The sequence below is a fragment of the Larus michahellis genome, chromosome 3 (genome assembly GCF_964199755.1).
Source record: "Larus michahellis chromosome 3, bLarMic1.1, whole genome shotgun sequence".
Classification (NCBI taxonomy): domain Eukaryota; kingdom Metazoa; phylum Chordata; class Aves; order Charadriiformes; family Laridae; genus Larus; species Larus michahellis.
The window spans coordinates 99,342,917-99,370,523 of record NC_133898.1 but is presented as its reverse complement, the minus strand read 5'-3'; the positions used below and the strand labels follow the sequence as shown (position 1 = coordinate 99,370,523).

Genomic DNA, 27,607 nt, shown 5'->3' with positions numbered 1-27,607 from the left:
ACCAAGGAGCAGTCTAGAGGAAATGTTACCCTGGAAGAGTGCACGGGGTTATATCTGCCTCACCTCCATAGAGAGACACATACAATGACGTATCATCAGTTCTGTCCAGAGCATTCTCAAGCAAAATCTAAAATTAAGGCAATTTTACTGTATTTTTAGAGAGTTGCAGTACTTCTCTGCCTTTTTAATCACAATTCCCCCCCCCCTCCCCCGCCTCCAGTTCCTTTTGGCTGCAAATTAAATCCATTATTTCTGTTATTACTATGGAAAACTTATTGTCCCGTTTATAGCATTCTTTTCCATATATGAGATTAATCAGTGTGTCCCATGTTCACTTTTTTCTCCTAACTTTTTTCTCAAACTTTCTAACATTCTGGTTTGGAGAAGAGCAGATACCTAAAAGTTGACAAAGTTTCATGAAAAATATGATGCCCTGAACTAGCCACTGTTTTTCACTGTTCTCATAAGTGGCAAGTAAACCAGAATAATTGGCTTTTTTCAATTTGCATTTGGCAAATGAAGAATGGAGTTTAACCTTCTAAAAATAGCTTTGTGTTACAGTCTGCTCGCTGTGTGATCCGTGAAAATCCCTAGATCCAGTAGTGTTATAGGGATTATTCTTTACTTGTTATTTGTGCATTTGATTTCTCCATGTGGAGAGCACTACACTGTGACATGTATTGGACTTGGAGTTTTTTGATGGCTGTTCTGATTGATTGAAGTCATTTGGCGTTTTAAGTTTTTTTCTACGACAAATGAAAATGGATGGCTGGAAGAGGCAATTCTTCAGTGTAGTTTAGGAGCCACAGGTTGGCCTGGCTTTAGATCATTCTGTGCCTGAGATTTTGGATTCAATTGAGGTGGTAGTTTGCCTTTATGTAGCCTCTCTGGCTTAGAAATGCTTAGAGCTTGCTTAGAAATGTGATGCGTGACACTGACCAGTAGTTAGCCGGTATGAACTTCTTCAGTATTGCTCAGTCTGTCGAAGTGAAGCAGGAAGGAAAGATCTTTCTCCTGACGTGTTATCCGGCTTGGTCAGGCACAACAGCTGTTGTTTGGGGCTCTTTCACGAGATGGTGATGGCACATTTTGGAATCAGAAGTTTTTTTGGTCCTGGTTTCTTGATAAGTGTATTTATTGAGCTTTCTGAATTGCTAATGCCTATGAAGCTTTGTGATCACCCACTTTCTTGCTGTGAATATCTTAAATAGGTGGGTTTGGAAGACATGGGCTTCATGGTGACATCCTCCCAGGTCATCACTGTTGATTTTATTTTACTAGAAACGGAAGTGTATTTCTGCAATGTTTTATGCTGTCTCGTTCTCGCTCTGCTTAAGTAGTGGTCTTCTGTGATACAGGGTTACAGCCTGTTTGGAAATAAGCTTCTTGTGTCGCTCATTCATTTCCTTGCATACTATCTTAAAGATATGTAGGGTAAAATCACGGAGTTTCAGAGGTTAAAAATTATAAGGTATCCGTACTAAGTTAGTGATAGCAAGTTAGGTAAGCAAGTTACTTTGGAGCGTATTTCAGCTATTGTTAACAATGGTACTTGAAAATGTTTGGAACAGAGGATATCAGGAATTCCCGATTAGTATCATTAACAGGGCAGCACTGCAAAACAAACTTTACCTTTTTAGGTAAATCTTTAGGTATGAATGTATGTTATTTCCAAATGCGTTACTTTCCTGTTATAATAAGGAGGAAACAATATGCAAGGAAAAGGAGGCAGTTTGTCAAAAAGTTGACAAGTGAGTTGAAGGCTGGTACTCCAGTCTTGCAGAGGCCACGCGTGACCCCCTGGTTCTGATTAAAGAATGTTACCACCGAGTTCAGTGTCTCTGCTGTTAACACACAGCACGCTGAATCCCTCCCAGCACTTATACTGGAGCAGTCCCATCAGCTTGTTCCATTGGGGTAATCGAGAGCAGAATGCACCCAAAGAAATAGAAATAATTCAGTGTTATATTGGATTAGTTTTAGCTAGCTAATGAACAAGCATGGCACTTCCAGAGTTTTATCATCCTGTTTTTGCAATAAATAGACTTTAATTGTCTCATCTGAATATAGTATAAGCAGGCAGGAACATTAGATATGAAACGGCATTAACACATTTTTCTCTCTTTATTGTTAATCTATGAGGTAAGCCACAATGTTGATTATTAACAGCCTCCTCTACACTGCAGAGTGACTTCAGCGATTCTGCGAATTGGCTAGATTTGAAGCTGTTAATTATGCAGTATAGTGTGCTCCATAAAGGCAGAAATGAGCGTGACTTGGCTCAGTTCTCATGAGAATAAATTGTAAAAATTGGACCTCTATTTGATTTGAATTCTGGCTTCACAGCAGACACAGACATTCCATATGAAAGGCTTGGCGAGGACAAATCATTTACTCTATTAAAAAATCAGAATAGGTTCATAGTAAAAGCGCGTACCTGGCAGAAAGCCCACGGCTCTTGGGACTCTGCAGAGGTCCGGGCTCATTAGTAGGAGGTGCTGTTCATCATTTTGTCCAAGAAACTGATAAGCATCTTAAATCCAAATATCTTGTAAATCATAAGGAAAGGAGCTTTTCTTTCTTCCCTGCCTTCACCAACCACACTTGTATGTGTCTAGAGCTGCCCGTCAGCATTTTAAAGTTACCGTCTGCCTACTGTAGAAGAAAAAGACATGGTCTCCAACATGTGCTGCTCATCTAACATCAAGGCAAACAATCAGTGAGGGTGAGGAGAGGATCATCTTTTGGTTTAGGCTCTCTGTTTAGGTTTTTACGTAAACGTAGATGTTGCACAACAAATTTTGACAGGATACTTTTACCTTAGGATTCCACCTATACATCAAGGAATTTACAGGATACTACTACTTCTGAAGCAAATCTGAACATATTTAAATCATTTTCTCTTAAAGTATGAAAACAGATGAACAAATCATAGAAGAAAAAAACCAGCTCAGTAAATTGGAATGATTTTTAAATCTAGAAATATATCCGGTTAAGAAGATACTATGTCAAATATATGACTGTATCTTTGTAGCTATTGCAAGGTTGTAGCAGTATACGTGATATTAGTTGAAAAATCCTGAAAGCAGTACTAAATGTCCAGTGTGTTGCAGTGGTGAAAAGTCAGTTTTTTCTAAAAGTTCTTAGTGAGCTGTTTAAAGAAGAATAGTAAGTTTGGGACTTCAACTGTTATTTTTTTAAACTGACAGCGAAAGAAAGTTACTGTCTAAACCCATAGGACAAAGAGAACGTTACAGATTTAACATACTAAAATAACCAGTGTTAAATTCCTGTAACTGTCATTTAAACTTTTGGAATAAATGCATAGATTTACTGGCTTAATTTTTACTTTTTTTTACAATCAAGAAAGGCAATACTTGAGGAAAAACATTAACAGTATGATTCAGGCTAATGCATAGCATTGGGTTTGTTATCCACAAGATGTATTAAAATGGAAACAGTGAACTAGCAAAGCCATCTTGTGCATGGGGTTATTAAATTCACAGTTTGCGGTTGCTGATTTGTTAGTAGGCTTCAGTTGTTTGAGAAAGCTCATACAAACTCATCTTGCGAAACCGATTATTAGATGAAATGCCCTCTGTCATTGCCGCTGGAGGAATGGCTCTGAATCAGAGCTGTGTCGCAAATGGAGTTAGCTGAATGATCTCAGTTCAATACCATTTACCTAACAGAATTATGAAGATGATGCTGACATAATGAATAGGTCCTGCTCAGACAAATGTAGTCCCCTGGAGATAATTGAAATTCAGTGCAGGGCTGTTCCCTTTCTTTGGTTGAAGAGCTTGGACTCCAGTATCAGTCCTCACGCTTTTATCGGAATTACATTACTTCTATGATTTGACAAAGTTCAGTCTAGTGACAGAGATGCAATTATAGAGCTGTTTACACTTGTTGGCTCTGGAAGACATTCTCCCTTCAATTATGCTTCTTAAGCAGGTGTATTTTGTTCACTTTGATGAAATATGTTTTAACTAGAACAGCATGGTAGTTAGAGATAATACAGAACTGAATCCTTTCATGTATCCTACAAAGAATATTGTGTTTCGTAGTCAGTGTTTCATGAGCAAACACAGGAACCAGCCTGTATAGTCAATCCTGAAGGATCCTTCCCACCATTTTTTTTCTTTTGGTTCATAATGTTGTTCATATTCCTACTTGTGAGAACGTTTTCAGAACAAAAATGGTTTCCATTTTGCAAATGCAATCAGTGAACCATATACCAGTATGAGTTAAAGACAAATAATAATATTGAGGACAGGTCTGTTATCAGATATTTAAACCAAGAATTGTTTATTTAAAAACAGTCTGGGAATGAAAGCAATTAATTGTAATGTCAATGTTAAGATTTTCAAAAGGAAAACTGTTCCCCAGTGTAAATTTCTGTTTTACCACCATGTTCTCGGAGCACTGTGAGAACCGAGAATATTTTTCTCTGGTGCGTATTTATTGATGTTCAGTGGCACTGTGAAGCAGGGAGAGCTGTAGCTCTCAGGGCGCTAGACATTTTTCAGAGGCATTTCTTCGGAAAGAATTTCTGTTGGAATGTAAGAAATAATTTTGCTTTTGCAGCCAGCAATGTATATGTAGCACTTCATGTAGAACAGACCAGGATCTTAAAATATTTTTCCTGTTAAAAAGTGTCATGGGTTAGTATTAGTCTTGCGTATATGCAATAAAACAAATTTTCATTCTTTTAGGGTGAAAAAGGAGATAAAGGAGAACCAGGACCGGAAGGCATTCATGGAAGAGAGGTAAGCTGAATGATAATGAAACAGCCAAGTTATGAGCTTTTTGGGGGATAGTGAAGCAATGAAATTCAGAATTTACGTAAGGCAAGTGATGGATTTACAAAATGTGTGCGCCTGCAGAGTTAACATCCACAGGATGATGGGGCAAGAAAAAAGAGATGCATTCAGGTGAGATGTGAGTTCTTTGGGCTTCAGGTTGGACAGGGGAGCTATGGATAAGGATATGGTAGATAAACTGAAACAAGTGTGGGGATTAAACCAACACAGTATAGACGAGAAACACTCCTGGGTGGATAATCTGCTGGAAAAGAGGGTGCTTCTGGAGGCAGGGTAAAGCTAGGCTTGGAGCCTTGGTTTCTGAAAAGGAAAATACACAGGCTGTTAGCCTTTCTTGGGTGAGAGCTGTGGGTCACTCACTGTGCCATGTGGCTCATGTGATAGAGAATTTGAGTTAAGATTTCACTTTTTTTCCTCTGCCAGACTTCATTGCATGCTTAGTTAATTGGTCTGGTCTATATTTGAGGTAGAGCATGAATCTGCGTCTAAAAATACTGGATAATCCTGGTCATTGAGTTCACGTTCAAGCTTGAACCTGAGCTAGCGCTATAGACATGCCCAGTAATAAACCTTACTTTTGCCTAATTTATTTTTAAATTTAAATTTATTTTTGTATATACCAAACCAAGATAAGAGGGCAGAAAATCAGATTATTTTTTTTCAATACGATACTAAAATGGCCAACCAGCATGATTTGAACAGCAAGATTTAAAAAAAAAGAAAAAAAAAAGAAAAAGCAGCAATTTTCTTTATCCCCCTCTTCCCCTTCTTTTTCCTCCTTGACCTAGCTGAGGGTCAACCTGCGTTTAGGTTTCAATGCAGGATACTGTTGGCTCTCCAATTGCAAAGCATTGCAGTTGAAGGCAGAGAGCATCTCACAGACGGATCTGAACCTGACTGTCCAAATTCTTTGGGGAATGACTGGCATTAGGACTGGAATCCAGATACAGGATTTGAAAAAAACTTTCAGCAAAACTCTTTTAAGCAACTTCACCAAAAGAGTAAAAGGGTCAGCATTTGACACAAAAATGCTATGACAGTCTAGCTGGGTCTACTGAAAATGCAGTAAAACAGACCACATAATTATGACACTTTTTATGTCGTCTGGCCTTCTACACATACTGTAACCATAAAAATATTTTTCCTAATTTTAGGTTATTATAATTTAGTGCTAGATAAATCCGGCTATTTTTGACTAATAGTGGATGTGCTCCATATGAAAACATCTACTATGTACTGAGCTGAAACTACATTTAGGTATTCAAAGAGGTATTCTCTTGTAGCCTGCCTGTCTGTAAAGGTGAACCATATACTTCTGTCACGCATACATACATGCTGACAGGATGGAAAAAACACATCTGTGTTTCTTTCCATAGCTCTGGGGACATTTCTGTGTTGGTCTTACACGATCTCCTTTACTACATGGGATCTTGTTCCATAAACCTTTTAGGAAGAGTAAGGTATACCAAGTATCTGGTGAACTCTAGAACATATTTGACATAGTGGCACTGTGAAAGTGTAAAATATCAAACCTTTATGTTTTGAAATATTTACTGAACTGTTGTAATGTGTCAAGAATGGTAGATTATCATCATGGGAACTGCCATTAAAACATTTTGGAAGTAAAATAGCACAAGGCAATATAACATTATATTGGTTGAATCCACACGTAATTCCTTTTTAACAACGCTTACATGAAATACTTCGGATTCAGCTATCACCATGCATGGAGATGCCAGTCATTAAGTTTAAATTTAAAGGACTGTGTATCATTGACTCTTGGTTGCTATCAGTGTCTCTCAAACTCATTCCACATACAGAAATGTAACATCTGATATTTCTGAAATAATCAAGTTAATCTGTTTACATGGGTGTAATCTGCAGTGCTGTACAAAGAAAGCCTGAAAACACTTAAAGCTAGCGGTATCAGCTGCTGGCAGCTGTTTTCTCTGCCTGGGGGAGTGAGGGTTTCCATGCTCGCAAGTGAAGAACTTGAAAATGATGACTGAACATTTTATCTTGCACAAATGGTAGAAACATACTTGAATTTATTTTAATCAAAATCAGGAAAGTAGGTGTCACAGAACAGTTTTGCTTGCTGTTACTTCTCGTGTTTTCTTAGCTGTACAAAAAGTTCTTGCTAGAACGAAGCAGCATGGCAGAAGGGAAGCCAGACCTGATTTGGAGACTAAGCTTTCTGTAATGATGAAGAGATACCTAAAAAGTTTAATGTCCTCATCCCTCACTGGTTGCGCTAACTGGGTCAGTTAATCTCATTGAGAAAGCAGGTTTGGATGCAGGAAATGTGAGTATATTTAACTGCTCTGCACATCTCCCAGTTTATCACTCCAGGAATCTGAGCCAAGATCTACAACGCCATGTCTCAGCCTGGGACATTATTCAAAATCCACCTGACAACATGAATACTTACTGTAACTACTAGTAATGTGGTTGCCATTGTTTTTAGCTTCTTAAGGAGTAGTTATAAATAACTAAATATATTACTAATGTAGTCCTCCCGTGGCATGTGTTCATGTTACATCTGTAAGCAGGTATTTGCCTGGATAATATGAACATCCAGTTTGCTCGAGTAGTATCTCTGTTTTATCCCTTGAGACCCTTTTAGCCACTCAACATTAATAATGCTATCATTTGTATCACTGTAACAAGTGGAGCTTCATAGGCACGCTGTCTGAAAGAAAGCATGATAAACACAGTTTCTTCTCCATCACACTCATATCTCATATGGAATAAGGACAAATTTGCAATACAAATATCCATGAAACTATCTGTGGAATAAAATCTATGTTATATTTATATGCTTGTCAGTTGAACTGAAATGCAAAGAAAATTTTTATCATTCAAACTTTTAGATTCTTTTTAGAGCCATGTTATTTTCTTGATCAGTAGTGCAGGTAGGAAGTGAATAGCATGGGATACTACCAATTAATGTTTTGCTAACAATAAATTAAATCCTTCAGCAGAAGTAAGTGAAAACATAAAGTTTTATCATACCTATCAGTCATTCATCGCTAGGGGAAGAACAGAGCCTTTCTTGTAAATTGTAAAAAAAAAAAAAGTCTAAAAAAATCTGAAATTAAAGTCTAGTGTATAATCTCTACAGCATTAAACTAAGTAATTCACTAATTGGTTTTTTCTTCGGATGGGAAAGGAGATACCCTAAGTGACTTTTTAAAAACTTTCTTATATAAAATTCTGTTATTCTTTGCATACCTGATGTCAAAGGATGGACCTCTGAAGTTCAGTGAGCAATGAAAAAAATCCCAGTTTTTCAATGGAAAGACAGAAAAAATATTGGACATTTTTGTTTTTATGCTTGTGGGAAAAGGTGAACAGAAGTATAAACATTTTTAAAGGGATCCAGTGTCTTGATATGATAGTAAGTCATTTACCTTCACAGCCTCACGGCCTGTCTCTGTAATCTTCAGCTCTCAGTATTAGCGTTGTAAGGAAATATTTGCATAGGAAGGCAAGAATTCTATTGCTTGAAAGTGTGAAGTTGGTAATGATATTTAATTATATCTAGAGTTTGAGGATTCTGTTAGGAACAAAAGTATAAGGAGGTAGTCGGCCAGAAAATTCTAGTAATGCAACAATTTGAAGTTTTTGAAGGACGTTAACGAGAAAAGAACAATGGCAATATTTAAAAGTACAAGACATAAACTGTAAAATAGTATATTGTTTGGAGCTTTGAAAATACTTTGCTAATTAGAAAAGTTATCCCAACATAGGCAGCTTGCTGTTGTACAGCTGACTCCGAAAAGTTAATTTAGATTTTTAAGGCTGCTCTCTGGAGAAAGTGTAGTTCTGTTGTCTTACTCAGAGTATTTCCAACTTTTATTACTCAGCAGAGATTATTGATTTGATCTATAATAATTTGGCTGCACATTGTTGGTTAGTGTGTTGGATTTTTTACTGTATTTCCAGTACTTCAGATAATATGTGGTGTTCTAGGAGATTTTAACCTGATGTGAGGTTGAACCAGATCACTCTAATGCGGGCCAGGGAATTGTAAATAATGAATGGTGTCTTTCCAAACAGATATCTTTTAGAGTGAAAAAATTGTTCTCGTCAAAAGATTATGCCAGTTTTACAGCATTTGCCATTGCCACATGCATGCAGCATAGTGTATGTTGCTCAAATTGGTGCATTTCCACTGGGTGACACTGATGGAGTCCTCTGGTTGGGGTCCAGCTCATCTTTGCATTTTTTCATTGGGAAGAGCACCTGTCATCAGCTGCCAGTACATTTTGCCTGTTTCATCTCTTTTCTGTGATGATGCATAGGCATTGGCTGCTGCTCTCTCTCTCTCTCTGAGAAAATTTTCAATGTATGATACAGTTTTCTCAGGCCTCAGTGAACCTGCTAGAGCATGTTAAGTCAAAATTCATCAAGTAAAGCATTAGGGCACAACAAGTATGTTTTACTTGGAGGGAATACTTAACATAACAATTTTCCTAACGTTCCTGAACTCTAGAAAGAGTTTTCTTATTGATAATTTCATGCAAAGCTAACAATTCAGTTATTTTGGTACTCTGTTTCATACTGCTCTGATCAAATTCATGTCCGTTATTATGGTAAACAATTTGTCTCAGGGTGAGAGGTTAATGCACTTCACGGATATTTCCCAGCTGTGGATAAGTAATTGATGGCAGCTGAGAAAAGGCTGCGGGCCCTGTCCTCTAACACTGCTGGTGAGGTTTGCATTGTGGCTGATAGCTGTCTCTTCATCTCAGTAGTTTTTCTTCAACAAGCTGTTAAACAGAACCCTGGCTCTCAATGCCCTTGGTTCCTTTGGTCTCCAGTCCATGTGGAAACCCATCTGTCCAGTTGCCTGCTAGAAGGCAGTGTAAGCCTTAGAAACTCTGGCAGCTCTGTAAGAGTTCCCCAGTGAGCTTCCTCTCTGTACCCTGGCTTTCTTGAGGCTTCCATGTTTGCTCCCAGATCAGCTCATTGTGAGTCTACTGATGAAAGTTTTCCTCAAACTTCCCTGGCCTGTCATTCAAATCCCCCTGCTTGGGCTGCAGAGTTTTTATCCGAGGGATTGACAGCTAGTCAGTCTCAGCCGGAGAAGGGTCAGCTCATTAAACCCTTACAAATCCCTTGTGTGGCTTTTAAACCCAACTGAACATCACAGTGTCAAGGTTAAAAGCAACACACGAGTCTGCAAGAAAATCTAATTTACAGAAGCAGACTCCTTTAAATTACAGGATGCTTCCCCCTTCCTGTGCAAGCACCAACACACATTTCCCTTTTAATATAACCCCTGTAGGTTATCTGGGAGCACTCCCAGAAGGTGTGTACTTGGTTCAAGTTGTTGCTGTGGCTTGGTGGCAGGTTAGATGACACTCCTAGGGGCCTTTTGCAGGGTACTTCCTGAGACACTACAGGCATATGGGATGTGATTTCCCAGCACAAGCAACAAGCTGTGAATCCTCCGTTCTCTTCATCTTCTGTTCTTTTTGCTAGCGATGGTAGTAGTACCGGTCTGCAGATCATCATGTTGAACCAAAAGAATTGGCTTAGGGGAAAATGTTTTTTTGGTTCCCTTTTCTCACAAAATCTTGGACTGTTCTGATCTTATCCAAATGACCAAAAACATAGGAAGTGAAAAGCTGTTTCATTTTCTGGTTTTGGTTATACCTGGCACTTTTTTTGAATGAATAAAATGTTCTCAGTCTCAGTAAGGAACATATTTATCAATCACTAAGTAAAGTTATTTTTCCTTCACTGCAGAACTGTGCACAGAACAGAGCACAGCAAACTTTGTATGAGATTGTCACTGGTTTGAAAGGAAAATTCAAATACAAAAGCTGTCACCTTTTATGCTAGTAGTTTTGGGACATCATTAATAAAATCCCATCCACTGAAGAATTTGGGAAACCGCGGTCCTTTTTAGAGCTTTAAAGCACAGTTACTGTTTATTAGTTGTTGTGGAGATTTTTCTCCTAATCCAGTTGGTTTTGTAGGCTGGCTTAGACTTCAGTAAACTAAGTCTCAGAAAAGTCTGGTTAAATATTTGTCAAAAATAGTGTGAACTAATATGGTAACTTCTCCTTTAAATTCCTTCCACCAGAAGAATAGCATCGTCATCCCCTTCCAAATGAAAAGCCTGCCTCCAGTTTAATCTTTCCTCTGTTGGCTCCAATTTTGCTGACTTTACACCCCTGTCGGTATTTGTGGTATAGTTGTTTCAGTAATTTCACTGTTGGTCAGCAATTGTGTTACAGTAATACCTGTCTTGTTATATAAATAACATTTCTCATTTCTGCCATTTCTCATGTTGTTATCTTGTTAGCCTTGAGTTGGCCTCAGACATGCGTATCCTAACGCTTACTTTACGTTTTGGCATCCATGAAGACTGTTCATCAACTCACAAATGTGTATTATATTGCTCCCAAAATTGCTAGAATTAGATCAGGGTAGTATTCAATAACTCATTTACTCCCTGTTACAAGAGCTGCTGGAATTTTTATTCAGTTCTTGCGTTTCTGGCAAATCTGGTAACAGACTCCTTAGATCAATAGAAATTAGTTTGTTGTTTTCAAAACTGACCTTTCTCCTAAAATATTGCATAAAATGAGCTTTTCTAATTTAAAGCTTTGTCTAAAATCATCCAAGTTATATCTGTTTAGGTAACCACATCCATTTTACTGAAGCATCCTGTTCTGGCCTCTGCCAGAGACAGGATACTGTACTGTACTTTACTGCGATAAAAGGGGCTAAAGATTTGATTTAGCACAGGAATTCTTACTTCTTATGTCATTTCAGAGACAATCAGCAGCAGCCAAGCCTCTCAGCACCTTTAAAAGGGTGACTGTAGAGAAGAATAGGCCTGGTGCAGTACCAGATGTGTTTTTGCAAGCATTCACTATTTCTGGAACTTAAAAGGATAATAATATTTTAAAAATATATATATAATGTGTAGAAGAACAAGAAATACTTCTAATGGGATAACCTTTTAAGCAATTTTTTTTTTCCTGATGCTACTTTTCTTTCTTGGGGTTATAAACTGCAAAGGAAAGCTAATTCAAGTATTTTAAAGTAAATACATTATATAAAAACTTTCCTGGATACTCAGAAATCTTGCTTCAAACACTGCAAGGCTTGTTGTCAAATGTATAGTTTCCCCTTTTCCTTTCTCTGTGAGGTTGACCTCTGTGGTCATCACCTCTGCAGTAGCTGTCAAACTGCATACCTCACCGGGGTGCGCTGCAGGAGCTCTATTAAAAGCTTTAAACACACCAATTAGTTAAAAATGAGGTTCATGGTTTGAACAGTACATGGTTTGGGTTCAGTATCTTTCCTCTGTAGCTGTCTTTTCTATTCAGTAGAGACACACACAGATATATCGCCTTCTGTGAGTTGCAGATTTTTTTTATCTTTTCTCTTCTGTAAATATACAGCCTAAGGGCTAATTCTTAAACCTATTGTTCCACTGCTGATTTGCTAATATTGATTTTGAACCAGATCCATACAGCTTGCATACCTGAAAAATCCCTAAAATGGCTTTTTAGAGTATGGAGTGATTGTGTTTTATGCAGTCTTTCAGAAGGAGGTGAAAAGTAAAATGTAGTTGGTGACAATATTAAAACTATGTCATAAATATGCAGATTGTAAAAAGAAAGCAATTTTTTGGCTTGGTTTTTGAATCCATCTGCATATTACATTTTTTAAGTTCAAACAGCAAAACTACTTCTGATTTAACTATTACATATTTGGCAAGCTTAATAAAGGACAAATCAAAGCTAAATCAGGGGTATTTACAACAACCACAAATTTAATCCAAAGTGGGTACTTAAATGCTCATATAGTTCTAAATGATGTTCCTTCCAGATGGTGAATTAATGTAATTTTAGCAGGAAGTGAAGTTGCACAAATATGCAGTATTTAGAACACTCATTGATTTAATGTTTCTGTACCCACCAAGGCACAGATGTTGCTTATCATTTTCGTGCCAGTTGTCTCCATCTTTCCAATTATTGCAAACTGAGGAAGAGAGTTTGCAAGGGCAAAAAGGGGGCTGGGAAGAACTTAAGTTAGTAAACCCTAATTCAGATGTAGATAAATCTTTTCTGTCCTCGACCTATTTAACCTCCACAATAGTAACAATGGTGGCCTACTTGTGGAATATCTCATGCTTGGGTCCCGTATTGCCTGTATCACCACCATATGGTTTCTAAGTAAAATCTCTAAACCTGTAGAGCCGTCTCTGACTTACAATGTACATGCTCTCCTGTTGAATGCCTCTAAAGCAGTGATCAGAGGGAAGGCACAAGACAAATCTCTTGGCTTAAACAAAAAGGAGTCCCTGGTAGGTTGGTCCGGTATCAGAATTAAGTTCATTCCTTACTGCAGAATGGCTTGAATTTGCTGGGCATATTTCAAAACCTCTCACTTTTCCATGTGTTTTGCAGCAAGAAGACAACAAAGAATATGAGCTGGGTGCTAAAGATTTTTTTTTTTGGGGGTGCTTCTGGTGAGACGTGTTAGTGAAAGAGCTGTATTGTAGATATTGTAGTGGGTAGGTTCAGACTAGATGTAAGGAGGAAATTTTTTACAATGAGGGTGGTGAAACACTGGAACAGGTTGCCCAGAGATGTTGTGGATATTCCATCCTTGGAAACATTCAAGGTCAGGTTGGACGGGGCTCTGAGCAACCTGATCTAGTTGAAGATGTCCCTGCTCATTGCAGGAGGATTGGACCAAATGACCTTTAAATCTTCCAAACCAAACCATTCTATGATTCTACGGTTGTGAAATTGCTGCGTGTGTAATGTTTAAAACTAGGCAGTATTATCTGCTTCTCCAGATGAAGGCAAAACAGAGGAGGGAGGTATGACCTTTTCAAACACTGGTGAAGATCCGAGTGTTGGAGGATGTGCAGCAACTCTGAGCTGTACCCTACTGCAGCCCACCAGCGCAGTAGTGCTTCTTAACACAGAATCCACAGCTCTCTGTCCACCTCTGCCTCCTTTGCAATTTTGGCAGAGGTTAAGTGAATGCACTGGTACTTTCTCTAATATTCTGCTTTACCTTTGTTGGCTACGCAAGGTACAGACCTGCTGGGGCTGCAAAGGAACTTTGCATTTCTGCACGCCACTTGTCGTATTAGAGCAGGACCAATAGATGGTTTAGCTTTGTATGTTTAATTATGTGTTGAACGTAGATGCGGTCTTCAATTGATGTTTCTCTGTTCACAAAATAATGAAAATAAATAATTATGAGATAGTAGTACAAATACCGTGATAATATTTCAAGGCTTAGTCGGTTAGTATATGCTAATTCACAGCACTACAGGATTTTGTCCAACACTTTCCACAGATGACAACTAATATGCATTTTTCTTCTTTGCCCAGGGACTAAAAGGTGACCCTGGTAGTCCTGGTGCGGCTGGTCCTAAAGGAGAAAAGGTACCTTTTTATCTGTAAAGTTGTGTGTATATGTGAGTGTGCGTGGTATTTCTTCAATATTGAGCATACTGCCTTAACTACATGCAATGAACACCACTGCTGCCGTTTGTGTAGCTTAAAGGTTGAAGAACACAAATGCAGAATAACTGTGAATATGGAAGACAAATACACTTTATTACAGCAGATTTTGAAAAGAATTCGGAGCAGGAGGTTAAATGCGATGTTCTGGGTGCTCTGATTTGCTCCCATGGACTGAGCCTGAAGGTCCCACAGCAAAATTCATACCTCAGTGACCTACTTCTGTGAACATTTTACACAGTCAGATGTCTTTACATATGTGAGCCGTCACACTGACTTCAGTGGCCACGTTGTGCATGTAAGCTGCAGCTTGTAATTTAACATATGCAAATGTGTTTTGAAGGATTGCTTTTTTTAAGCTGTGATTCGTTTTTGCAAAGGCCTGACATTGTTTTCCATTTAACCTGTCGTGAACTGTGTACATCTATGTCATTACGGAAAAAGAATATTGCTTTACTCATATACCCTCATAATCAGAGCATGTTTGATAGTTATACTGAATTTACTTCTGCAGTGGTGCATATCCTCTAGAATGCCTAGAGGTTAAAAATGTATAACTAAAGAGACTGGTGATTTATTTACTCTCCTATTTTAACTAGGGAGATGCAGGACCTCCGGGACCAACTGCCTTGAGGGTAAGTGCACGTAAAACAAAAACAGACAAAAGAAAATCACTAAGAAATGTTGCGGTTTTTACCTTATTTGCAATGTAAATACTTTCATTATTAAATTTAAGAGCCAAGTACCTCTCTTTAGAATCCTCTGCATTTTCTATATGAACTGTGAAGCAAGGAAAAGGGAATTTTATAAATATAAAGAAAATAAGTGTGTTTAAAACATCTTGTTTCCCACCAAATACTAACAAGAATATTTTTTTCTTATTCTGTGTACAGATAGTATAGGCTGATTAAAGTGAAAGAATTCCCTTGTTATTTTTAGTGGAAAACATTTTTCAGTAAAAGCATGCAAAACAAATTAATGCTTTTCAAAATATTGTAAATAATCTATTGTCATGATATTATATATATATAGCATGCATATGTTGAAATTTGACCCACAGGACCCAGTTCTCAGAAAGCTATGGATGTGGGGACTCGTGCAGCAGCCAGGTAGATGAGGCTGCCACAGCTCCTTGCTATCAGGTCCAACTCGTAACCTGGCTGAGCGTGCGATCCCAATAGACACACAAACAGAATCACAGAATGGTAGGGGCTGGAAGGGACCTCTGGAGAACATCTAGTCCAACCCCCCTGCCAGAGCAGGGTCACCTAGAGCAGGTTACACAGGAACGCATCCAGGGGGGTTTTGAATGTCTCCAGAGATGGAGACTCCACCACCTCTCTGGGCAGCCTGTTCCAGTGCTCTGCCACCCTCAAAGTAAAGAGGTTCCTCCTCATGTTGAGATGGAACTTCCTATGTTCAAGTTTGTGCCCATTACCTCTTGTCCTGTCACTACGCATCACTGAAAAGAGCCTGGCCCCATCCTCCTGACACCCATCCTTTATGTATTTATAAGTGTTGATAAGGTCCCCCCTCAGCCGTCTTTCTTCCAGACTGAAGAGACCCAAATCCGTCAACCTTTCTTCATAAGAGAGGTGTTCCAGTCCCCTAATCATCTTGGTAGCCCTTTGCTGTACCCTCTCCAGCAGTTCCCTGTCCTTGAACCCAACACAGTACTCCAGGTGTGGCCTCACCAAGGCAGAGTAGAGAGGGAGGAGAATACATATAGCACATATAGAAGGGTCTGGCCACACAGGTCAGCACAGAGGGACACACTCAGCACTCCTACAAACAGCACCAACAGCCTCATCCTGTTACCCTCTCTGGCTGATCATTATGGTGGTCTGGGAAATATATACACATATACCATGTGAATCCCCCTAGTAGCTGAGATGACACACAGCCTAACCCATAGATGCCCCTGCTCCTGGTCTTTCCAGTTACTGGCACCTGGCTATTCAACCCCCTGAGGCTCACAGACCCATACCACTTGCTGGTGCAGACCTGCTCACTCATAGACACCTACACAAAAACGCGCATGTACACACACACACATATATTTATATTTCTCTGGCTTCCGGGTCATTTCACCTACTTGCCAGCCAGTCCAGCTTGATATTCACTGCTGATAACACACACACTCGCATGCCTGCGCTCGCTCCATTTGTTGGTACCACAAAGCACAGACCTTTGTCTTGCATGAAACACGTCATATGCTTCTGGTTTGATGCATTACGTGATAAAGCTGCTACTGATAATAAAAATAATTAAAATAATTTCAGTATTGATTTAATTATAATACATTTAAATTCCAGTGATTGGACATGTCTAATAATATTTGAGAATAAGATATGCTTCTCTATCCAGAGAAGGAGGCTGAGAAATTCCTTTCACACAGAATAGAAATTTGTTTAGAGTTTTTGCTTTCAAACACTTGCAGAGTTATGTGTTGTGGTCTTGACATCTATATAATCTTTTTATCTTACATAATGACCAGATGTGCATAACAAAGACAGACTGGAAAGGAAAAAGAAATATTACATTAAAATGATGGAAAATAACTTACTAGATTCTTACAAAGAACAGTATTTCAATAATCATGGTGTTTTTACAGTTTCTACAGTTCTCAGAGGGAAAAAATCAGACAGGTATCTTCCTTCCTTTCTTTACAGAAAAAGCCTGTGTATCAGACTCGGGAAGTTACAAATTTGGCCACTAATTCATTTATTCCCTTTCCTGTAATTTACCTGCAAAAAAGAATATGTGAGGTCAGACACGATGACCAGTTTCTGTTTGCTACAGTTCATGTCTTGCTAGAGGCAAACAGGGCAAATTATGTCCGTCAGCTCTTGAATATACAGTCAAAGTGTGTGTTGAGGGAGTTAACAGTGAAATATTTTTATTAAACAACCTTGATTCTAGGGTTGTTACTGCAGTAGATGGATTGGAGTAGATCTTGCTTCAGATAGATTCTTACAGGCCTTGAAGGGATCACTGAAACAGAAATAGGATATTTATGAAGGTAAAGCACAGCAAAAAGAATTGAGGATGCCTATTTTCTGTGGGCTATAGAACCACAGAATGACGCTTTTGAGCATTTCTGGTGTAAATGATGGAAAAATGACTACCTCTATTCTGCTAGCAGTGCCTGGATATGCTAGGCCTGATGTCTTGGGCCTGTTTTGAATGCATTCGTTGTCTTCAGTTGCAGTTGCAGACACTTAGGTTTCCTAAGAGTTATACTCAGAGGTTAGCAGTATGATGTCAAAATTCAGAAGCTACTATCAAATTGACTGAACTTACTTCTTCTGTACCCTAAGTGATTCACCTTCATAAAATTGACTGTCAAAGAATTACATTTCTTTGATTCTAAAATGCTGTGCAAATGTTTCAGTTCAGCTGATTCAGGCATAGCAAGATGTCTGTGCTGATACATCCACTGATGTACCACTGTCTTCACACTTTTTAAAAGGAAACATTTAAATTTTGGGAAAGCAGGCACTAATCTTCAGAGGCATGTTAGTAACGGATGTACTGAAATGGGGTTTTTTGTGTAGCTGCTAACAGAAGAGACAAGAGTGAGTGTGAATTGGTTTAGCAGCTTGAAGACAGATTACAACACTGTGGGAATATATGGCCCAGCAGGAAGTCTTTCTCTCTCCGCCACTGTAAATAGTCATGCGTTTCTGTTGGCAAGGACTAAAAGAGGATGAATGATATGATGGTCATGGCTTGGGGAAAATCCAGTCTTCAGAGTTGTTTTATTTGTGTGACTTCTGTGTGGCCGTGACTCTTACGATATATAATCATGAAAGGAAGATGTTGTATCTTGCTGTGAATAAGTAGCAGGTCAGATAATATCAAGGTTCACATGTCACTGACTGAGAACTTATTATATCAGGACCATTCATGCTGTTACAGCCAAAATGTGACATCAGTGTTCCAGTTATGAACCCTGTTAAAAGAGAGTTTTAAAATGTTCCATTCATTTGGGACTCATGAATAATGTCGTAAATTTATCCTCTACTTACAATCATTTTTAGTTTTTCCTAATGTGAAAATGATTCTTTTCTTTTTGTCGAAATGCAAAATGAATTATTATGCTGGGTGCGGGGTGGGAGGGAAGAGGAGTGAAAATGACACACTGTTAGAGCTAACTCCCAAATGCATTGGGGCGGCGAAGGAGGGAATATTCAAGGTGACTTCTTTTTGCTTAAACTGGACAACTGGGCCTGGGTCATCAGCCTTCTGCCCCAGTGCAATTGCATATTGAGACAGATGGGAAGTGATGGCATTACAGAGCTCTGCTGCCTTGTGCAGCTCTTCCATTCCCATGCATTTCCGTAGAAATCATACACCAGTGGAATAAGGTGGAGAAGGTCTACTGTATATGCTGATCTCGTTATAAACTAGAGCATCAGCAGCGTTGTGAAGGACTAGAGTGTGCTTCGCACACGCAGACCTGCACCATGGTCTTGTCCTCAGCATGGGGACCATGAAGGTGGCAAAAGGCTGAGACTGCTCCACTGCAGTCATTCCAAACAGCTGGTTGGTGGTCCTTTGATCTGTGGAGAGTCCCTAAGTAATCTACAGAAGCGTGTAACAGCAAGCAGTAGGAACACTCATTTTTTTTTCATTTATCTGTGCTATTGGTACCTGTGAAAGTCCAAAGGGTGTCGGTGACCCTGTATCTAAAAGGTTTCGGGCATCCCTGAGGCATAGGAAATCCTGTGCTGCTCAGAAGCAGAGTAAGCATGCTCTGCCCTCCAACATGAAAAAAAGAAAAGAATGAAGTTATTAGTACTTGGAGGGAAAAGTTGTATTTTTTTAAAGTGTTCAACTGACAGGTATAGCCATTATAGTCTCTCTAAGGAAAGAGGGATACTCGAAGGCAGTATGTATGGCAGAATTCATAAATACCCAGCAGCTGTAACAACCTGTCAGGTGAATAAGCATATCCCAAACTGCAAAACAGGGGAAACAGTACCACTGCTTTTTCAGACGCAAAAATTATTTTATCAGTTCGAAATGTAGATTTCATAGGTCAGAAAGTTCATTGCTCTGGAAAAAAGCCATGGAGCTCTCGCTATTCCTGTTTGATATCTGTTAACAGAAAATCTCTACTGAAACCCTAAAGCATGCACACTTAACAAAACTACTCGCAGCAATAGCAGAGAATTCAGAAAGAAATTAAGTGTATGTGTGACTGTACATTTTGCAGTTAATAGAGTTAGGATTAGAATTGCAGCCCATGTGTTTCTGTACATTTCTTTAAGGCAGGTACAGAAATTCTTTTTAATACAATGTCATCATTCTTGTGCAATGAATTTGGGGAAAAAAAGAAACAGTATTGTAGTGAAAAATATGCTAAGCTAAAAAAAAGAGAAAAAATTTATAGGGTCTACATAGAATCCTGTTGAAATTAGTAATGTCAGTAGTTCTAAGTATATTTGTTTGATTCTTGCATTATTCATACAAACATATTTTAGTGGCTCGAATCACTAACTTTGACATATATGTGCATATCTAAGCACTTTTAGTAAGGATTTACACTTTTTGTATGTTTCCATGGAGTCAGTTAACACTACACAAGTCAAGATATGTGTATTTATTTTGTTTCCTCAGTTATGGTGGTAGTTTTATGGGAGTAGTCCAAAGTCATGATTGATTCTCATCCTTTGCTTATGCTATCTTTAATTTCTCTGGTATGTTAACTCTCTGAATCGCTCTGTAAGTATTAGATGTCTCTTTTCTTCCATACTTTTCAAGTGTCTTATAATGCATGCTAGGAATATATTTTGAACTTTTCTCCCTAATTATGCCCACTTTATGCAGGGATATGTTTAGTCTTTAAAATTTTAAGTTCCCTCATAAATTATACTGGAGCCAAGGACCCTTCAGAGAATAAACATGAGGGATTGTAACACTTTGTCATTTGGTTTTGTCAAAATGTGGAATTTAGCGGCAGAAGCTGGGGACTGTGTTCTGCAGGGGCACAGCTGGCTCCCCAGCTCACCCGCTCTGGTGTCCCCAGCTTAAGCCTGTGCGTGCTGTGTCAGAAGAGTGACAGGTGAGGGAAGGTAGCGCAGCCATCTCTTGTAAAATATATGATAACTATTCCTCTCGACACTTGATACGCTGCTTTTAGTTCCTGAGGAAAACGAGCGTCCGTCTGTACGTTCCTGCGAACCGATCCCTTTCGGGAGTTATAAAATAGTCATCCAGATGGCACCAAGTGTTTACGCAGAAAGCCGAGGCTTAAGTTGGTCACAGACAGAAGTCCCCAAGACTTGCTTACTAAACAGATAGTTGGAATGTTGGCTCCTGGGTCCGGTTAAATCGAGCTGAAGGAAGCTGGCGCACAAGTGCGGCCGCGGGAAGCTGCAGATTCAGGCCCAGGCAAGCTCCACCGTCACTTTTGGCTCTCCCCTCCCTAAACAAACATCAGCAACAGATTACGCAGCTTTCCCCTTGGAGCTTCGGCAGTTACTGGTGGAAAGCTAAAATTGCAGCTCACTTCCGGCAATGCTGCCTAAGAATGTCACTTATTCATTTGGTGCATTCAGACATAGTGTAATTATTCCTTTCCTGTCTCACACTGAAAAAATAAATCATCTGAATAACTTGTATTACTTAAGAAGAGGACACGCACCCCCATTAGTAACCATCTCAACTAATTTATCCTCCCTTTCTTTTCATGGAGTGATATAAACTAAAGGAGAGCCATTCTAATTCACTAAAGAAAGTATAGACAGAAAATTATATTTTCATTCTAAATCTTGTTTCCATATACATCCCTCTAAGAAAAACCTCAATTATATCTACTTGAGCTTTTTAGTGGAGGTGTATTAATTTAACAAACATACTGAACCGTTCAGTTGTTTTGCATCAGATATAGTGATCTTTAACTCTCACGGTATGACTTGCAAATATTCTCTTCTTTAAAAAATGCTTTTTAAGTATGGAAGCAGATCCTACTGGATTATCCTTTTAGTGAAATAGAAGATGTTTCAGCAGTTTCAGTCTGGTTTTTGTCTTCTTTATGCAGTAATATTGATACTGAAGGCACAAGTGAAGATTGATGTCTTAGCCTTACAGAAAATTTGTTTTAAAAAAATTTGCAATCTGCTAAATTGGCATGAATGTGATTTATATGTCCTTCATTAGAAGAATGATTTGCGAATAGTCCCATATGCAGTAGGCACCAATGTAAAGAATAATTTCAAGTTACTCCTCAGGATTTAAAATGATTTTTTTTTTTTTTTGCTTAGAAAATAAACCCATCTATTAAAAGTACTACATTCATAAAGTGTGAACTTCTGTGAAATTACTCTTCCCATTTCCCTTTGAAATGATTGCCTCTGAAGCAAAGTCGTTTTCAAGTTAAGTTACCAGAGAGAGCTACAGAAATGACCAAACTCAAAGCATAATGAGATCAGTGAGGAACATATTTTCTGTTTGCTTCAGTAATAAATTATCATGAAAATGTAGCTGATCATGTTTTCTGGCAGACTGAAATACTTCTGCTAAATGCTGTCTCCTTTCCCACAGAAGTAAGTGGGTTGGCAGCAGTTTTAAAAGCAAAATCATGGCATATTCCACTTTGCACTCCCAAGCAAAACAGTACGATTACTGCAGTAGCAATATCAGGCCAAACGTGGGCTCCAAATCTTTCAAGTTGAAATAAGTGGTAATCTAATTTCCCTCACTAAAACAGTAATACAATAAGAAATTAATCATCCATCTGTGGTTTTCCTGTGCCATTTTTACCATTTTAGCAAAATTTTGTAACAGTAAGATGTGTCTACGGGCTGTGTGGGTTTCTGTGTGGGTGGTGATGGACAGTCTTGTGGAAAAGAAGAGGAAACCATCATAGCTGTATTTTAAGGTCTCTTCCTTACCCTCCTGTTTGAGCTTTTGAGGTAGGGCAGCAGGACAGTTGCAGCAAGTAAACTGGCTTGAAGATATCTTTACCAACACTGTAGTCATCTTGATTGTGGGGAAGGTATTTATAGTTCAGCTCCTTTGCTTGCCCCTCCTTACATGAGAGGAAGCCACTGATTTCCCAATGATATGGGACAAACAGGCCAAAGAGGAAAATATCCTCAAAATAGGTTAGAAGGATCATGGTGACAGTCATGACCCATGCAGTAGAACTTGTCTGGTAACACCTTCAGATAAGTAGATTATTTTAAGCCTTAATTGAACTGCATCTTGATGCATCCTGCCTAGCTGAGGCATTCTTGCCTGAGTGCAGCCATAGCAGTACCATCCATCCCATGAGCAGTATTTGGGTGGCTGGGGAATGCTCTTCAAGTCTGTCAGGCTGCAGCAGTTTACCGTGATCACACGCTGTGTTACATCAGGAATCTGGAAATCCATGGTCACGTTTTGCCTGACTATTCATTTGTGTGGTTCTACGCTCCCCTACTTGTGGGCTTTAGAGAGAGATCATTATATATGTAATTCATCAACATGTGACAGCTTTTCTTCTTCCTGGTGAGAACTTTGTGTCGAAGAACTAGATCAAGCCCCTGCAGTGGGATTTGACCCCAGTTTGCTTGTAAAAAAAAGTCTCTGTTGATTTTGTTTCAGTAGAGCTATACTTTTCTATTTATAAACATATTATTTACAAATTGCTTGGCGAAATAATGTCTGTTATAGCTGAGTCTTTTTAAAGTAGCAAGTTTTATCATTATAAAAGCTGGCCTATTCAAATGGTAAAAAATAACCTATGCTTACACTACCAAGAGGTGTTTCTGTGTACCTAGTTTAGGCTTTGTCTCTTTCCTTGCTTCACTCATCTAACTAAACTACATGCACTTTCTCCATGTCTAGTAGTATTTATTCAGTAAAAATTGAAGTCGTACGTTTGCTGGAATTCATAGTAAGGAAAAAAATGGGTGAGAGTTTATGTTCGGAACACAGAAAACAGACTGTAAAGGTCTATAATAAAATAATTTTTGTGCCTTAGTTAGACCTGCCTTCTTATTGTTAGCATTTGAATTTTATTTCTTATTTGTTTTGAGAAGGAAAGGCTGCATTGCTCAGAATCCACTTCAGCAGCACTACTTGTGAGTGCATAAGGCAGCTGCCTAGCCTTCTGCTTCAAAAACTATCAGCTACGTTTTGAAACAACTTTCAGAATACCAAAAATATACTTAGTTGTCTAATATTTGTTAAACACTTCTGGTATCAGCCATTAGCTTCCGGAGGAAGTAACACAAATAACAACTTTAAGTAACTTCACTCTTACACTTCAGCTGGGATTTTTTTGGTTGGAATTTTTTTTATTTTAATTCATGAAGAGGTCACAGTAAATGCTTTGCTTTTGTTCGGAGTATGCTATTAGGCAGTTATTCCGAGCTATTAAATTTATGACCCAGGCCTCCACTGTGTCTCTGCGGATGCTTGTCATGATGTATCAGGCATCTTAACGTGTTTCTGTACCCACATGGTCACATGACAGGATTTTAGCCCTTCTGTATTAAGGGCTTCTGATAGCTACCTGCCAACTAATACATTTTGAAGTGATAGCTTATGAAACTTAAACCAGCTTAACTGGCTGAACTATTAGTTGATTTTTCTATCACTTCCAAACACATTTTTCTTCTACCATCTCAAGTTTAATAATGCTTTGTAGCGTTTCTCTCCTTATACTTGCAAAATTATTAACTGGTAAGTATTAAAATATTAATTCCTACAGATATTTTCAATGAGATGCAAGTTCTTTTAAAAGCTCACTTTTTTTACTACAGCATTTTTTAAGCCTGTCATTTTTTCCTGTATTCCCTTGACTAAAGCTGAGTCTAAGTGTTGACAATACTTTGTTTAAATGTCTATGAGTTTGTGCTTCACACAATGCTTGCTTTTTCTCTATCTAGCTTCACAACCAGCATCTTTTCCCTTGCCAATGCTTCCCTTTGTGGTTTACCTTTTATAAAGGAATTCACAAGTTTCTGTTCTTAATGTTCAAGATTATGTACAGCCTACTTGTGCCTGCCTGTGCGTCACAATTTATCCCTTTTCATCGCCATCCTCACTCATTGTAATAGATTTTTCTAAGTTTCAGATGCACCTGAGCCCATCTCCAGTTTACTGACTTTTTTCCCCCAAGCTTCATGGTAATGTTCAAGGCATTTACACTTCATATTCCTCAGCTCCTTCAGGCACATAACTCCAAGGGGCTTGCCTTGCCCATGACAGGTACAAGCCCAAAAAACTGCGTACGTTATTTTAGTTCGCTTCTCCATGAAGTAGGTAGAAGGGTACCACCGTCCAACCTCAGAGGTGGCCTGGCAGAGTCACGAAAATCGCGTGCATATTAGGCCACCTGTAAGGATGCATTATATTTTCCTGCCAGTCTGATGATGCGGGAATAGGCTGTTCTTCTATCTCACTTGTGCTATTCCTACACCTCCTTTCCTCCTTTTGCTCATCGCCATACCCATCCTTTTGCCAGTGCAAGACTATGAGGGTGACGCATTTTAATTGCTTTGGATGTTGTTTAACTGGGGAGATGGTACAGGTAAAATAGATTGCCTTCTGATGTAAATGTTTTCAACAGAATCGACGGCATATCCTGTGAGGCCACGGTCAGTCCATTTCTATCCCTTTCTGTCTCTGGTGGTGGGCTCCTGTCATGGGATTTGTCTACCTGCTGTGCCTTCTGTGATTTGAGGGAGTGGAGAATCTGATCTTTGATCTCCAAAGGGAGATCTCCAGGAATCACATAGGGATACGACCTAAGTAGATACTTTGGTCTGCCTTCCTACAAATACATACTTCTTTTCTGTGCTAAACTGTTACATTCATTGCCAAGTTTTGTAGGAGTTCAACAGGGGATGTTTTATTCGTCCCTTTAGAGAGATTTCACTGTTTTCATTTTCATTCCTCCTGCAGGTTTCTTCTTCAGTTGTTTTTCCAGGATCTCATCCAGTGAATGCTGAAGAGGGATAGCATTGCTAAGTCGTTACCATTTCCAACAGCAGTTTTACAGCCGTGTTAGTTAATATGGCCCATGTTGTCCTATCACTTTTTAAACCGAAGATCCCACTGAAGTTAGTGTGAACTTTTACCTCAGTTTCAATGTCAGGATGTGGCTCCTTGTACAGGGTAGTCCTCCCTGCCTAGTTACCAATTGTAAGCTGCTCTCCTCCCTTTCCTCGAAGATAAACCTCCTTATCTGGTTCCTTTTTCTTGACAATAATATTGTAAAGAGAAGAAAAAGAATAAAAGTAGTTCTTGGACAAAAATGTTGGCTATTAATTATCATTATTGTGCAGTTACATTCCTGTGTAATTTTTGTCCCTTTGGAGCCTTATTGTACAGATACGTGAGGCTAAGTATTTCCTCCTCCGTAAAACAGACGTTACAGGTTCTCATCTCATTCTCCTGCATAAAGTCGTCACTAGAAATGAAATATTAACAAAACAAAACTCCACCTCTTCCTGAATTCCCAGAATTTCTCTACAAAGGTAGAATATTGCTAACAGCTGGACAGACAGAATTCTCTGCAAGTTCCAAACTACCTTGAGGAAAAAGTAGAAAAGGTTTGCAGAGGTCACATTCACATACTGCGCTATGGGTCTGTGCATGTAAAAGCTGCATAACTGCACTGTAATTAACTTACCATAAGTTATTTGTTGGACACAACACTGTCATGCGTGTTCTATTTCCCTAAACATGTGGGGAAAGATGGAAATGGTGCCCATCATTTTGTAAAAGATCCTAAACCTTATCTTGTTTACATCATAAACTGAGGTGAAAGGAGAAATATGCTCTAGTGAAACACTGTCTGAAGTACTCTTCTAGCGTCAGTGTTTCAAAGTAGAGAAATGATAGGAACAGGAAAATTCTTGAACTGTCTACTTTTATTAAAAATTGAAGTCAGACTTCATTCTAATCAACTTAAAACATCCCTTGAAGATATATGAGCTAGCAGCTTTGACATGCCCACTTACTTTCTCAAGTTTATCTTGGGAATTAGAGATCAAACCAGAACTTTTTAAATTAATTTCTGGAAATCTGGACACTTTTTAAAACCATGATTCTCGGGGGCTTCAGTTTACTCTTATTGGGGCAATAAATGTGTGTAATTGATTCTAAATAAGGAGCTCAGAATTTGACTAAAGACATAACTCAAGCTGAAGCAATACCTGAGTCTGAATAATTTAAATGCTTAAGAATTTAAATGTTAGTATATCAAACTCTTCAATAACCAAACATAGGTTCTATAATTTTGTGATACCCTGTAAGAATATGCAGTATTACATTCAAGCCCTTTTTTTTTTTTAATTATACAAAGTAGAACTGTTCAGTGCTCTTTGCTGATTACATTGAAGGTGATTTCATATTTCTTGTTGCTATAATGGAAATTGGATAGCTTCCTCGAAGTGATTTTTTTCTAAAAATTATTTTCCAAGGTGACTCATAAAGTAAAGGGGAGAGGCACTGTTCTAAGTACAGAGCTGTTATTTGAAGGCTTTATGATTATATTGTCCGTTAATCAGATATAAAATTAAAGCCCCAAAGCGTCGGAAACAGTCTGTGATTCTGTCTGTGACTGTGAAGGGGTCTGAAGGGGTTTGAAAAGCTGAGCCAGGCTCAGAGGAAGCTGCACAGGGCTGGTTCTTACAATGCAGCGAGCATAAGGCCTTCTGCTATATTTAGTCCCCTTTTCCCTCCCCTCCCTTCCCTTCCCCTCCCCCTTCAGTGCCTATATTTGAATTTGAGTTCTAGAATAAGTTGTCATTCATTTATTATAACCTTTTTTTCTTTTTTTCTTATGGCATCCCAACTTAACAAGATAAATCACTTTTCAAATAACACCGTAGTTAAATATAACAATGCTTAAGTAGTGCTGACTTACCTCTTCTTTTCCAAATGATGCAGCCTTGATATGGAAAAATGTGATTAATAATTATTGTTTGCATTTTTTCTCTCTGAATATAAAATTATCCTGAAAGAATTTATTATGAATAATCTATTTTTATTATTGGAAATAAGTGCTTGGTCTTGACATCTGGCGCTTTGGCTTAGTCTTACTTCTATAGCATAATAAAGGTTGAAAATAACACTGAATGTTATATTTGTTTAATGTTTAATGTTTGTATTTTCAGGGTTTGCCAGGATTGGAGGGTCCCCAAGGTCCACCTGGCAAAGAAGGTCAAAGGGTGAGTAAACTTGGTGAACAACTGGTGAGCGTGCTAACTGACCTTGATGTGTGACTTCTTTCTAAGCACTAATAAAAAATGGGAAGGTAGCAGC

At 38.6% G+C, this 27,607-nt stretch overlaps 1 protein-coding gene across 11 annotated transcripts in view; it reads left to right on the top strand.

Moving 5' to 3' along the window:
• Positions 1 to 27,607, top strand: part of COL19A1 (collagen type XIX alpha 1 chain) — a 217,860-nt gene that overhangs the window by 98,761 nt on the left and 91,492 nt on the right. For all 11 annotated transcript variants that reach the window (XM_074581449.1, XM_074581448.1, XM_074581444.1 and 8 more), the window contains 4 exons: positions 4,719 to 4,772; positions 14,207 to 14,260; positions 14,938 to 14,973; positions 27,460 to 27,513. In XM_074581449.1, the coding sequence (XP_074437550.1) occupies positions 4,719 to 4,772; positions 14,207 to 14,260; positions 14,938 to 14,973; positions 27,460 to 27,513 (198 nt within the window). The remainder of the gene's footprint in view (positions 1 to 4,718; positions 4,773 to 14,206; positions 14,261 to 14,937; positions 14,974 to 27,459; positions 27,514 to 27,607) is intronic.